Below are 12,816 nucleotides of genomic sequence, written 5' to 3'. Positions count from 1 at the left end.
GGCTGGCTGGAGAGTTTCAGCTGGGAGGACATCACCTGTTCTGTAATTGGATGAGAAATGGCCACTTCAAAACCTGAGCTCTGCCTTTCTCTGCTTGGAGCCCTGCTTAACATTGTCACATTCCTGGGTTTCTATAAGAAGTGATCTGTTAATGGGGGTTCAGCTGTCAAGGGGCCTCTGAAAAGCTTTACTAACTACTACTTTATTACTACATTTTTCAATATTACAAGAGGAGAGGAGCGAGGGAATCGTACAAAGAGCAGGCGAAACCACATAGGAATATATGAAGTATAGTGATTTCATGACACACCCATTCATAATTTTTAAGGATTGTTCATGTTTTGAAGCATTCATTCATTCATTCATTCATTCATGAGATTTATACCCCATCTTTCCACTCTGCTTAAGGGCCCTCAAGGCGGCCTACAACATTTCAATATAGTACAAACAGTGCTAAATACATTAAAACAATTAAAACCACAAAAACATTAAAACACAATTGGATCACAGATGAAGAGATGTTTCATAAAAAAAATACTAGCCCTCCAATGTCAGCATTTAAAAACTTCCCTGAATAAAAAGGTCTTGAGACCCTGTCAAAAGAACTCCAAAAAGGGAGCTGGTCTCAATTCCAGAGGGAGAAAATTCCACAAGAAGGCCCTATTTCTTGCCGCCATCCCCCTCACCTCTACTGATGGTGGCACACTTAGAAGGGCTTCCTCTGATCTGAGAGGATGGTTAGGATGATATGGAAGCATGATAAAACAAATGGCTTATTTGTCAATAAAAAGTAGACAATGTGCAACAGATACATTTTCTAATAAGAACCATGATCTCATTGAGTAACAGTACATTTCAGAGAAATAATTAGAGTACTGTATGGTCTGTTGATGCACATAGAATGGTGCATCAATTCTATGTGATTTGCAGGGCAATTGCAGGGCAATTTTCAGAAAATATGAATGTATGTGGCGTTTTTAAGAAAAAATTGAGGAACCACTTTTTTCAAATTATTTGAGGGTTCTGAAATTGAAACTGACAATTCAAGGATCTGCCCTGGGGCTGGTGCTTTTCAATTTGTTCATAAATCACCTGGAGACAGGGTTAAGCAGCAAGGTGGCCAGGTTTGCAGACAACACCAAACTTTTCTGAGTTGTAAAGACCAGAAGAGATTGTGAAGTGCACCAGAAACATCTCTCCAAACTGGGAGAATGGACTACAAAATGGCAGGTGCATTTCCATGTAAGTAAATGTAAAGTCATGCACTTTGGGGCAAAGAATCAAAACTTTACATATAGGCTAATGGGTTCTGAGCTGTCTGTGACGGATCAGGAAAGAGATCTTGGGGTGCTGGTGAACAGCTCGATGAAAGTGTCGACCCAGTGTGTGACAGCAGTGAAGAAGGCTAATTCCATGTTTGGGATCTTTAGAAAAGGTATTGAAAATAAGACGGCTAATATTATAATGCCATTGTACAAACTGATGGTAAGGCCACACTTGGAGTATTGCATCCAGTTCTGGTCACCTCATCTCAAAAAAGAGATAGTGGAAATGGAAAAGGTGCAGAATAGAGTAACCAAAATGATTATTGGGCTGGGACATCTCCCTTATGAGGAAAGGCCACAGCATTTGGGTCTCTTCTTGCTAGAAAAGAGGTGCCTGAGGGGGGACATGATTGAGACATACAAAATCACGCAAGGAATGGATAGAGAGATGCTATTTTCCCTTTCACATAACATCAGAACCAAGGGACACCCTCTAACATTGAGTTTTGGGAGAGTTAGGACAGACAAAAGAAAATATTTCTTTACCAGCATGTAATTAGTCTGTGGAACTTCTCGCCACAGGAAGTGGTGATGGCATCTCACCTAGATGCCTTTAAGAGGAGACTGGAAAATTTCTGGAGGAAAAGTCCATTACGGATTGCAGGTCATCATAGGTACGTGCAAGCCTGATTTTAGATGTAGGTTACCACAGAATGCCAGATGCAGGGGTGGGCACCAGGACGCAGACTGTGTCATGTCATGTGTGCTCCCTGACGTATTTGGGCCACTGTGTGATATAGGAAGCTGGACTAGATGGGCCTTTGGTCTGATCCAGTGGGGCTCTTCTTATGTTCTTATTAATTGCCAAGCTGTATTTGAAGTCCAAGTCTGAGCAACCCAACTGGTACAGCACATGCAAAATCCTATGCTGGCAGCCCTGCCATATCCCAAGTGCAAGTCACAGGCCTTCAGCACATGCAAAATAGGGGAGGAGCAAAAGAAGAAAGGCACAGGAAGATGAAAACACACCCCTGGCATAGCAACTGAGCCATACATGTGCAGAGACAGCCTAGCAGCCAAGCCTGGCATCTGATGGCTTCCCCAATGGGGTTGAAGGCCTTCTACTGCCTGCTGTAGTATAAGCCCTGGCCCCAACCCAGTGCCTACCTGGGGTGTTCAGCAGCCCAGTTAGTACCTAGTTGGTGGCATAGGAACACTGAACGCTCACATAGGAACAGTCACTTTCAGGGTTCTCTGCAGGATGAGATGCAGCAGCTTCTGCTGCACCCTGTGGCCAAGTCCCCCCTTTGCCTAGTAGCAATCACCACCAGAGCAGTAAGCATCCAATGAGCCACAGCAGCAAATGCCTCTTAAATCTGGAGGCAGGAAGGGTGTGGCCTCTACATGCAACAGACATGACCATCCCATCAGCCCTACATCAGCACCTGCACCCAACAGCAGAGAAAACCAAGGGACAACCCTTGAGCACCAGCACCAGAAGCAGGCAGCTGTCAGTCTTGGCATTGCAGCTGCCAGGGTCAGGGGACAAGGGCGCTGTCGCCATAGGAGTCCCACCACCCGGTGACTGGGCTGCTGTCAATGGACGCGCAAGGAGTGGTTAAAGTTCCAAAGGAACATATGACAGGTATTTGTACAGCTGCCCACATCTGCTGAGATCCTGGAGAGTTCTTACAACCAAAGGGAGAGTAGAACCCTTGGGAGGGGGTGCCCATCAGCCATGGCTATCCGTCATTGAGGGGGGAAAGCCTGGGGGCAGCATCCACCCCCCTGGGGGTCCATGAGAGTCAGAGTGAGTGCAAATACATGGTAGATGGAGGGAACTTGCATGGAGCAACATGCCTCCTACAGGTCTCGGGACAGTGTGAGAGCCCAAGGTGTCTGGACAGTGCACCAGCTGCCAGGGTTCTGCAGGTAACATTGCTCCTGCTGTTGGAGAAGAGGGGCTGGATGTACAGTGATGAGGGCATCCCATCCTCCAGGTCACAGGCCTGGTCTTCAGCCAGGCAAGGTGATCTCTCAGTGGGTACCCTTCCCTTGCCATATACTACTTAGAATATCCATTGGGGGATTAAGCAAAAATTGGGGGTATAACAACAAAAATAGTCATAGGGGCTGTGGGTGCTATCCCAAAACTGCTAAAAAAAAAAAGCACTTGAACGCTTGAGTATAAGTACCATCAGCCTTACTAAGGCAGCCTTACTAAGGCTTACTTACCTTAGTAAGTACTTACCTTAGTAAGCCTTACTTACTACAAAAGGCAGCCTTACTGAGAACAGTGCATAGACTCTGGCAATATTTGTAACACAACAACATGAAGACAAAAAACAGCTACCTATCCTAGGTCCTTGGGAAGGATTTGATAGGTGCATATAAACAAAATCCAGTCAAAAACAACATGACTGTGCGAAAAAAATAATGATGATAATAAAACTTGATGGTGCTGCTGGAGTGGCATAACCGCCCTCACCCTTGAAAGACCCTCCCCCACATCCACAAAACCCTTCTAAAGGACGTGGCCTGCAGGTCTACTGAAGGGACAGGAAGGCTGTGGAGGTGCTCTGTGTCTCCTGGGCCTAAAGCTCCAGACCCTTTTTCTAGCAGATTAATCAGGAAATCTCTGCCACCAGCACTGCTTGTCACCTGACACCCACTGCCACAGACTTGTTCCTCCTCTCTATTTGCCGGAAAGTTTGGGAGAAGGCAGGGGCTCAATGTGCCACTGTGAGACCCAGCAGAGAGCCACAAAGATACTATGGTATGCACAGTGCAAAATCCCTGAATGGCAGCCACTTTAGTGAAGGAATTGGCATGAAACCCATGTTGAGATCATTGCATCTGACAGGCTTCCATGTGGGTTTTTCCACTGTGTGGAGACAGATGGTAAGAAGACAAAAATTGGCTGCAGTCACAAAGTGTGTGTACACCATCTGTGCATAAAGCGAATAACCTGCATCTCAGATCATCATGCACTGTGAACTGTAAGTACGACGTGTACTCTTTCTTGCAACAAAGCTCCTTCTGTGTAGGTGTATTGTCAGGTGCTGAGTTGTTTTTAGCAGTAAAGGGTTAGTGATGAAGATCCCATTAAAACTCTCAGGAAAAAATATTATTCCCTAATTAACACGCTGTGAGGAAAGTTCTCCCAAACATCTCATTGCGTGGGTATTATGGAAGGCAGAGGAACACTGAGGAAATGGGTTGAAGTCTGACAAATCAAATTTAGCTCCACAAAGACCAACCGAGAATGAGTGTCTGGTCACAGCCTGGACAATGGGGTGTGGGGGTGAACAAGAGGCAGATGACAGGCAAGCTACTTTTGCCCAAAGCCTGCTTGATAGTTCATCCCTGTGTCTCCTTGCCATGACAGAGAGCACCAGGCTTGTGCTTAAAGAGATCTCTCCCCCACCAAAACTATATCCACCCTTTTTTGTAAGAAGGGAGTGGACTGGAAGAAGGCCACAGTTGGATTCTGACCTGGGCTAATAGGAAAGAAGTCCTGGAAGAAGCATGAGCCAGAGAGGCTGCTAACAGCTTAAACCTGTCCATCACGGAAGGTACACTTCACAGCTCTTGCTTTTGAGTCACAATGCATGAGTCATGTTGCCGGGAATAGCTTGAGGACCTCCTCTTCCACAGCACACAGAATGGGAGTGCAGGGTGTGCAACTAGTTTCCAAGAGGTGCTTTGGAGCCTGGTAGGCTTGTGGGAGAGTTGCCAGGGGAAACAACCAATGGGCAGCATGCAGAGAAAGCAGAGGCAGGAGGCAGAGTCATGCAACTGCAGGGATGCATGTTCATTCCTACGCAGCCACCTACTCACCCACCAGACAGCCAGGATCAGCCCAATGAGAGATAACCCCTCCCTCTCATGTAGCCCAATTTAACGATATGTTTGTTTTTGTTTTTTCATTTCGTTTTGTCTTGTTTTAATTTTTAAAAAAGAGAAAAAAGGATTGAGGACTAAGAGTCAGAACTGGAACACACACGGATAAGTACTGTATCAAAATATAGTGCATGAAGCACATAGAGATGTTTTTATTTCAACCTTTCCAAAGCTTTTCTATAATATATAGGCCTATCTCAAAATGACAGGCATTGCTTTAGTCCAGGGGTCTCCAAACCCACAGCAAGACTCTTTCCGGCCCGCGACCAACCTCATGTCCCCTGAAAGCCTCTGGCCCACTCAACTGAACATGGCCAGAACTGTGCTCTGATTGTGTCTGGAGGGTGTTCAGGGCCAGAGAGGTTGAGCCCATTCATTCATTTATTCATTCATCTAAGTTCCATCTCTAATTTATTAATTTAAATTTTATATTTAAGTTTTTTTTCCAGCCCTCAACACCACGCCAGATATTTGATGTGGCCCTCTGACCAAAATGCTCTGCAAGGAGACCCCTGCTTTAGTCAATAAGTATAAAAGCTGATTCCCTACATTTTATCGCACTCTAGTTGCAAAATAGATGCAAGGGAAGCCAGATGTTGCCTTGTCACATTCAAGCAGAGGCAGGAGACATTTGCAGAGAAAAATTAGCAAGTGAGGATGAAATTCTTAGCCCACATATGCCTACCAGTTTTCCTTTAAAGCCCCTCCCTTAGCAATTGTCTTCATTCCCCCCCCCCCAGCTATTTGTTGGGGACTGGTTGCAGGGGGAGACTTGGCAGGAGAAGAGTTAAGTTCTCTCTGACCTGAACACCAATTCTCCACTGAACATTCTTCTTCTGCCTCCACATTACCATTAACCAAGAAACACACATTTGTGAAACACATGACATGTTTCAGGTGACATGAAGTTCTGTCCTCTATGCAAGAAGAGCATTCAGGTTATGCAGATGGAACCAGGGGCAGGGGCAAATCGGGCCCCGGGAGGTGGATGGGATCAGTGGCAGCAGTGCATACTGAATCCCAACTCCCTTCCTGCGCCTCATCTGCCAGCATGGATCCTTGGACATGTGCCAACAGTATCATTGGCGCAGGTCCAAGTTGACCCATAGTTGCTGATAACCTGCTTAAGGGCAAGTGGAAAATATCCCCTTATCTGAGGACACCTCCAGCAGCCAAAACTCCCCTACAGTATGTAGTGGAAGCCACACCAGTGCTGCTACATCACTGCGTGGGGAGTTAGGTAGGATTGGGCTGCAAGTGTCCACAGAAGGCATCGATTGGTTAGAAGTGAATGAGGGCCCAGTCCTATCCAACTTTCCAGCACCGGTGCAGCTGCAATGCAGCCCTGAGGTAAGGGAACAAATGTTCCCATACCTTGAGGAGGCCTTTGTGATTGCCTCCTCACCGCAGGATGCAGCGTACATGCCACTGGGACAGCTGCACAGGCAGTGGAAAATTGGATAGGATTGGACTCTGAGCACTTTATCTTAGAATTTATTGAATAATTATTAATCAAGCCTAGAGTAAATGGCTGCTGATTTCAATTATAATGAATTTCAATGATAAATTTGTCACTATTTCGTGTTATGTATATTTATTATGATTTAAGACAAGTGATGCCTGCAACAAAATATTGCACATATTCCTAGTCTCTTTGCATTAAGCCCCAGCTTCTGCTCATGTTCTTGGTAATACATTGGTAATGTCTTTTTGACATTTATTGGTTTCTAGGATTTTTTGTTCTCAGCTTAAAAATGATTTTAAAATGAGAGGAAAACCTAGTTATAGTATGCCAGCCATGATAAAATAGCTGATAAAATATAATAAATAAACACAGAAATTGTTCCTAAACCTTAGGATCTGTGACCCTCAGTCCCTTCAAAGGTTAATTCACTGGTCTAAAGAATATAGAAGCTGGCTGCCCCTGCTGCAGTCCAGTTCATGCTGGAGCAAGGGCAGCCACAATATGTGTGCCACAAGTAACACAAACAGCATGGATTTTTGGCACACTCAGAGCAAGACTGTGAGGCTGCTCTGTCCACTTTCCTCTTTCTTTCCTCTAGTGTCCCTCTCCTACTCACTCTACTCCCCTCTTTCTGTCTCTGTTTCCCCTTCTCTTTTTCCCTCTGTCTAAAACCCTGATAGCAAAGCACAGGGCAGGACAAATTTCTTGTGGGAGTAGCCTGGCTCTGTGAGTCCCAGGATGGCAATAGTTATCAACACAGTAGGCACCTTTTAAAGTGGTGTGTTCTCTATAGCAAGGGGAGAGCAACTGTTCCTCTTCACACCAGCACAGTGTCATTTCCAGTGCCTATTTCTGGTGTCTCCTTCTGCTTGACTTTTAGACTGTGAACCCTCTGGGGACAGGAATGGATTTGTTTTGTTTTGTAAATAAACAGTTCACTTTGTGAACTACTTTTTGTTGAATAGTGGTATAGAAATATTCTTAATATAAGTTAGACTGAAGCAGGTAAGTAATTTGGCAAGGCCAGCTGCAGGACCTTGGAGAGCTCCTAGGCTAGTAACTTGCAGTGACAGTCCCTTTCTGGGCTCTCACACAGGGCAAACAAAATCTGCTTTCAATGGCTAAATGAGATATTTATTTGTAACTTTCTCCTAATTCTTTTAAATCAAGTATCAACTTCAGAAAAATATTTTATTCTTTTATTCCCACGTACCAGTTTGTTCTGTATATTTACTTTATCAACAACTGGAGGAACTAAAATATGAATATCCAAGAATACTATTAAAACGTTGATGACCTAAAAGTGGACAACAGATATAAAAATTACAGGAAAAATCCTTCTGGTTTAAAGTATAAGATATATGGCTCAATCCTATCCTAAGAATAGCAGAATAGCAGAATGCAAGTTTCAGAGCTGAAGATGGTGCAGTGATATGGTAAACAGCATGCTGCTGCCAAGCACAAGGGAGGCACCAGTGGAAATGGCCACTAGCTCCCCACAAATGCCAGTGGCCCACGCAGGCCACGCCAGAGCCAGGTAAGGGGCCAGTTTGGGGACTGGAGGGGCGGATTCCATGGGTGGTGACTTAGGAACTCATTAGCTGCAAGTGACAAAAGAGAAAATATGCTAATTTTGATCATATTTTCAAGATATGGAGCTGCATGTACTACTTCACCCATGGTGGCTCTGTCATTTCCTTCAGCTAAAGGGTGTATAGAGTTTCTGTTTTCCAAGGGCTTGGGAGAAGGGATCTCTTTTTTTCCCCAGCAGGGGTTTAAGCCGTTTCTGCCCAATGTTGCATATACACAACAGGGATCAAATGTGTACACCTGTGGGCTGGGCAGAAATGGTCTAAAGACCTGTGTAGATCTGCTTGAGGGGCTTGGGAACTCAATCCATTGGGAAATTCTCCTGTGCATGTCTAATTGCAATGAAAAAGAATTGTGCAAAAGCACTGTCATTCACCTTTTTCAAATATACAGGGAGAGTAGATAGGAAGCAAATAGGCACACTAGTGGCAGTGCCCGTCCTAGAGCACCATTAGTTCCCCACCACTACCACACAACCGTTTCTTGTCAGACAGTTCACCAAATTAAAATTGCCTCCTCCCCCCCTCAAATCAGAGTTCAAACTTGGCTTCCAGGTCCCCAAAAAGCAGGTGAATGACACAAGCATGAAATTCTTCAGGAAGGGGGGGGGAATTCTTTAACCTGTGTGCACAAAAACCAATTTGACAGCCCGGCACAGATTGGAGCACCCCAAGGTCTAGTGAAAGAGCCCTTTTGCACAATTAAATGTGCAGTTTCACATGTCCCTGCTTGACACTTTCACTCCTCCGCTCCACTACTCATCTCACTTCCTTCAAACACCTCTGTACATTCTTTCTGGCTGCCACTTGTACTTGGAACACCCTCCCTGAAGGCCTGCATGATTTTTCTTTTCCTTTAAATCCTTTGCCAAACCCTTCTCTTCTGAGAAGATCTTTAGCTCTCACCTTCCACCAAACGTATGGATGTATGTGCTTAGATTAATCCTGCTTAGATTTCATTCCACCGTCCATCTCATTCCATTCATCCCTGCTAACTGAGCAAAGAGGAACTTTTTCAAGTGATGCTCCTCTTATATTTAGCAGGGGGAGAGTAACTGTCCCTTTTCACCCCAGCAGTGTCTTTTCTAGTGGCTGTTTGCAGGGGTTCTTTGGCATCTTGAGCCCTGTTGGGGCAGGGAGCAATTTAGTTGTTTGACATTGCCTGTAAACCGCTCTGTGAACTCTTTGTTGAAAAGCACTATATAAATACTGTTCATCAACATAATCTCCTTTTCCCTTTGTTGTGTCCCACACTGTCAAAATTTAGATTGTAAGCACCGTGAGGCAGAGACCTGTCTTTTCTGCTTACATTCCTCTGTCAGGGGCCATGGACATTGATGACCCTATGTTAACCACTGCTGGGCAGAGGGAAGTGCATGGAGGGCATGCATTGGAGATTTTCTTTCTTTGACCCAGGAAGGGTCCAGGACTCTAGGCCATTCTACCTCTCACCAAACACTGCCCCAACCCTCCTAAATACCACCAAGTCTGCGCAAACAAGTTTTCTGATTTCCCCAGGATGATCAAAAGCCACACATTCAGACGGTGCCATTCAGCTCACATTTAGAGCAGTGTTTCTCAAACTACGGGTTGGGACACACTGGGTGGGTTGCAAGCCAATTTCAGGTGGGTCCCTGTTCATTTCAATATTTTATTTTTAATATATTAGACTTGATGCTACCATGGGATGTGACTCTTTCTGGGGAAATGTTGCAGAGCTGTACTTAGAACAAGCTACTCTATATATTCAATTAACAATATTAGTCAATGGGACTTACTCCTGGGTAAGTGTAGGTAGGATTGCTAACAATTTTCCTGCTTGGATGATGTCACTTCCGGTCACGACACCACTTCTGGTGGGTCCTCATTCTAAGAAGTGGGTCCTGATGCTCAATGTGTGAGAGCCACTGATTGAGAGGATTGCCAAGTAGGGGGCGTGTCTATTCAAGCAATCAGTGCATTGCTACACCTTACCTTCCCCCCCCCCCCCTGGTGGGGATCGTGACTCCAGATGCCCTGTTGGGACTGGCAGCCATCCAAAGCCAGCCTGGCCAGGGCGAGGCTTCTGCAGGACCACAGGGTGCAGGAAGAGACCGGCCTGTTCCCTGGGAGTTCTGGGGGGCGGGTGGGAAGGGAAGCAAAAGGCAACAGCCCCCCTGAAGCGCCGAGCTGAGCCTTCAGGACCGCCTCTGCGTTTTGCTCTTCCTTAGATACCAAGTTACCAACGCGAAGCCAATCGGGAGCCCCATTTCCCCTCCCTCCGCTCCGGAGCTGATCGCCCTCTCCCTCTCCCGGCTCAAGCTTTGCTTGCTCGGCCATGAAGCACCGGCAGCCGCGGCATCCCTTGCCCTGGTGCTCTCTGCTCCTGCCGCTCCTGCTTGCGGGTAAGTGGCCCCCCCACCCCACTGATCCTGCTTCCCCCCCACCTCGGCAGTGGATTGCTTGGGAATCTGGTGACAAAAGCGGGGCGGGGGGGGGAGCCTCTCCCTGTCACCAGTGGGACCGGGGAATGGATGCAGCTGGACGAAGCTGCCAGGCAGAACAAGGGGGGCTTTCTCCAGCTCTGCCCCTGCGTGCGCGATTCCTCTGGACTGTGCGGGCATCTCCGCCGCCCAGACCTGGAAGGAACTCAGCACGTGCCGGAGGGCAGGCAGCCTGTCCTCTTGCAGGGAAATCGGGCTCTCCCTGCTGTCTGCTTCGACGAAGGGAAGGGAAGGGAAGAAACACCTGCTTTCAAAGGCATGTTGGGCTAGCAGGGCGAGCGGAACAGCAATGGGCTTTTAGGCTCCATTCCAGCAGTGCGAACTAATGGTTAGCGCCCAGGGCTGCAGGGTGATTTGGATGATTCCTCCTGGTTTTTCTCTTCCCACCTTTGTCTGAGATGAGGGGTGTAAGGTCTGGATGTCTGGAAAAGTAGGACACGCGAAATTTGTCTCCCTCGGTCTGAGCAGGAAGCTCCAAGGCTGTGCTAAAATGAACATCCTGCAGTTAAAGCCTACCTAGAAATCCTTCTTCTTATGGGGTACAAGCCATGATGTGTATGCGCAACCTCCTGATTTTAGAAATGGGTTATGTCAGAATGCCAGACGCAAGGGAGGGCACCAGGATGAGGTCTCTTGTTATCTGGTGTGCTCCCTGGGGCATTTGGTGGGCCGCTGTGAGATACAGGAAGCTGGACTAGATGGGCCTATGGCCTGATCCAGTGGGGCTGTTCTGATGTTCTTATGTGAGGGGCCTGGTTGTGGCTGTAGTTGCTTGGCAGAAATGTACTCTGCACATGGACAAGGACAAGATCTCATCCTTACTTAACATGGTCCTACGTGCAGAGTGGAAAACTGAGGAGTTCTGATTCAATTCGTGGGCAAGAGCAAAAGGCACAGCTTTGAGGTCTGAGACCCAAAGTCTGGAATTGGGTGAAAGTGGCACTGGAACTGATACAAATGTCCCCATCTAGCAGATTCAGGCAGCTTTCAAGTGCCTCCCTCTTGCTGCATTCACACAGGCAGGATGATCATTGGGTGGAAAGGAGGTCAGCGGTGAAGCCATTGGACTTTTCAGCATAGAAGAGGGTAGCTTGACATGGGGGGGGGAGGGAACCAGAACCTGCAAAGAATCTGTTCTTTTGCACACCCACTAAAGCAATGTTTCACACAGTATGTCCCAGCAGATTCTTTTGGTACAGTCCTTGTGTAGGGCCAAGCTTGATATGACGTGAGGGTTCCATGATTGTTCGTTCTTTCTTTCTTTCTTTCTTTCTTTCTTTCTTTCTTTCTTTCTTTCTTTCTTTCTTTCTTTCTTTCTTTCTTTCTTTCTTTCTTTCTTTCTTTCTTTCTTTCTTTCTTTCTTTCTTTCTTTCTTTCTTTCTTTCAAAGCAACTGAAGAGGAGTTTGATTCAAACTGGGGCTGTGGTGCCAGCAGGAGAGAGAGCGACAATACTTTCCCCCTATGCTGTGGCCCCATTGGAATCATTCACCAAGCAGCTATTAGCCACGGAGTAGAAAATATACAAGCACAAATTATGGCTGTGTCTCCCTCTGCAGCTAGCAGCAGCTTCAAAAGGATTATTTAAATTATGTTATGAGGAAAAGGGCAGAAGGTTATAACCTAATTTCCCCTGCACCACAACCCCAATAAAAACCCCAGTGGTAAAATGAGGTAAAAACCTCCCACTGCTACCTTGTTCCATCCTCCCCTACCCTGTTCTGCCTCCCCAGCCCATCTCACCTCTCCTGCCAACTTACCTGTCTTGACTGTCCTGATGGGGCTGTCACAGCCATGCACAGTGCAGTGGCAGCATTCTGCTGGCTTTCTGGAAGTGCGTTGTCACTCACACATTGTCAGACTGTGTTTCACAACTGCTGTAAGGCAATTAATACTGGGGGAATGCACATTCCGCCATCATTAAAGCCCATAGGATTGTGCAGTTCAGTATGTGTAAGTCTATTCCAGTTGACGCCCTTACCTTTCTCCTCTTCCACTATTGTCTTTTATGTGACAAAATGTACACATGCTGCCCTTTTCAATCCATTTACCCTTCTCAATACTGCCCTTCTCAATCCACAGTCAGTCAAAATGCCTTCCAACTTCCAACTCC

General features: G+C 46.4%; 1 protein-coding gene across 1 annotated transcript in view; it reads left to right on the top strand.

The window, feature by feature from the left end:
* Positions 1 to 8,114: 8,114 nt before the first annotated feature.
* Positions 8,115 to 12,816, top strand: part of ICAM5 (intercellular adhesion molecule 5) — a 31,405-nt gene continuing 26,703 nt past the window's right edge. Inside the window, exons 1-2 of the mRNA XM_066612699.1 lie at positions 8,115 to 8,170; positions 10,433 to 10,606. Of these exons, the coding sequence (XP_066468796.1) occupies positions 8,115 to 8,170; positions 10,433 to 10,606 (230 nt within the window). The remainder of the gene's footprint in view (positions 8,171 to 10,432; positions 10,607 to 12,816) is intronic.

This window comes from Tiliqua scincoides, chromosome 2 (assembly GCF_035046505.1).
Source record: "Tiliqua scincoides isolate rTilSci1 chromosome 2, rTilSci1.hap2, whole genome shotgun sequence".
Lineage (NCBI taxonomy): Eukaryota > Metazoa > Chordata > Lepidosauria > Squamata > Scincidae > Tiliqua > Tiliqua scincoides.
This window is presented reverse-complemented; position numbering and strand designations above follow the sequence as displayed.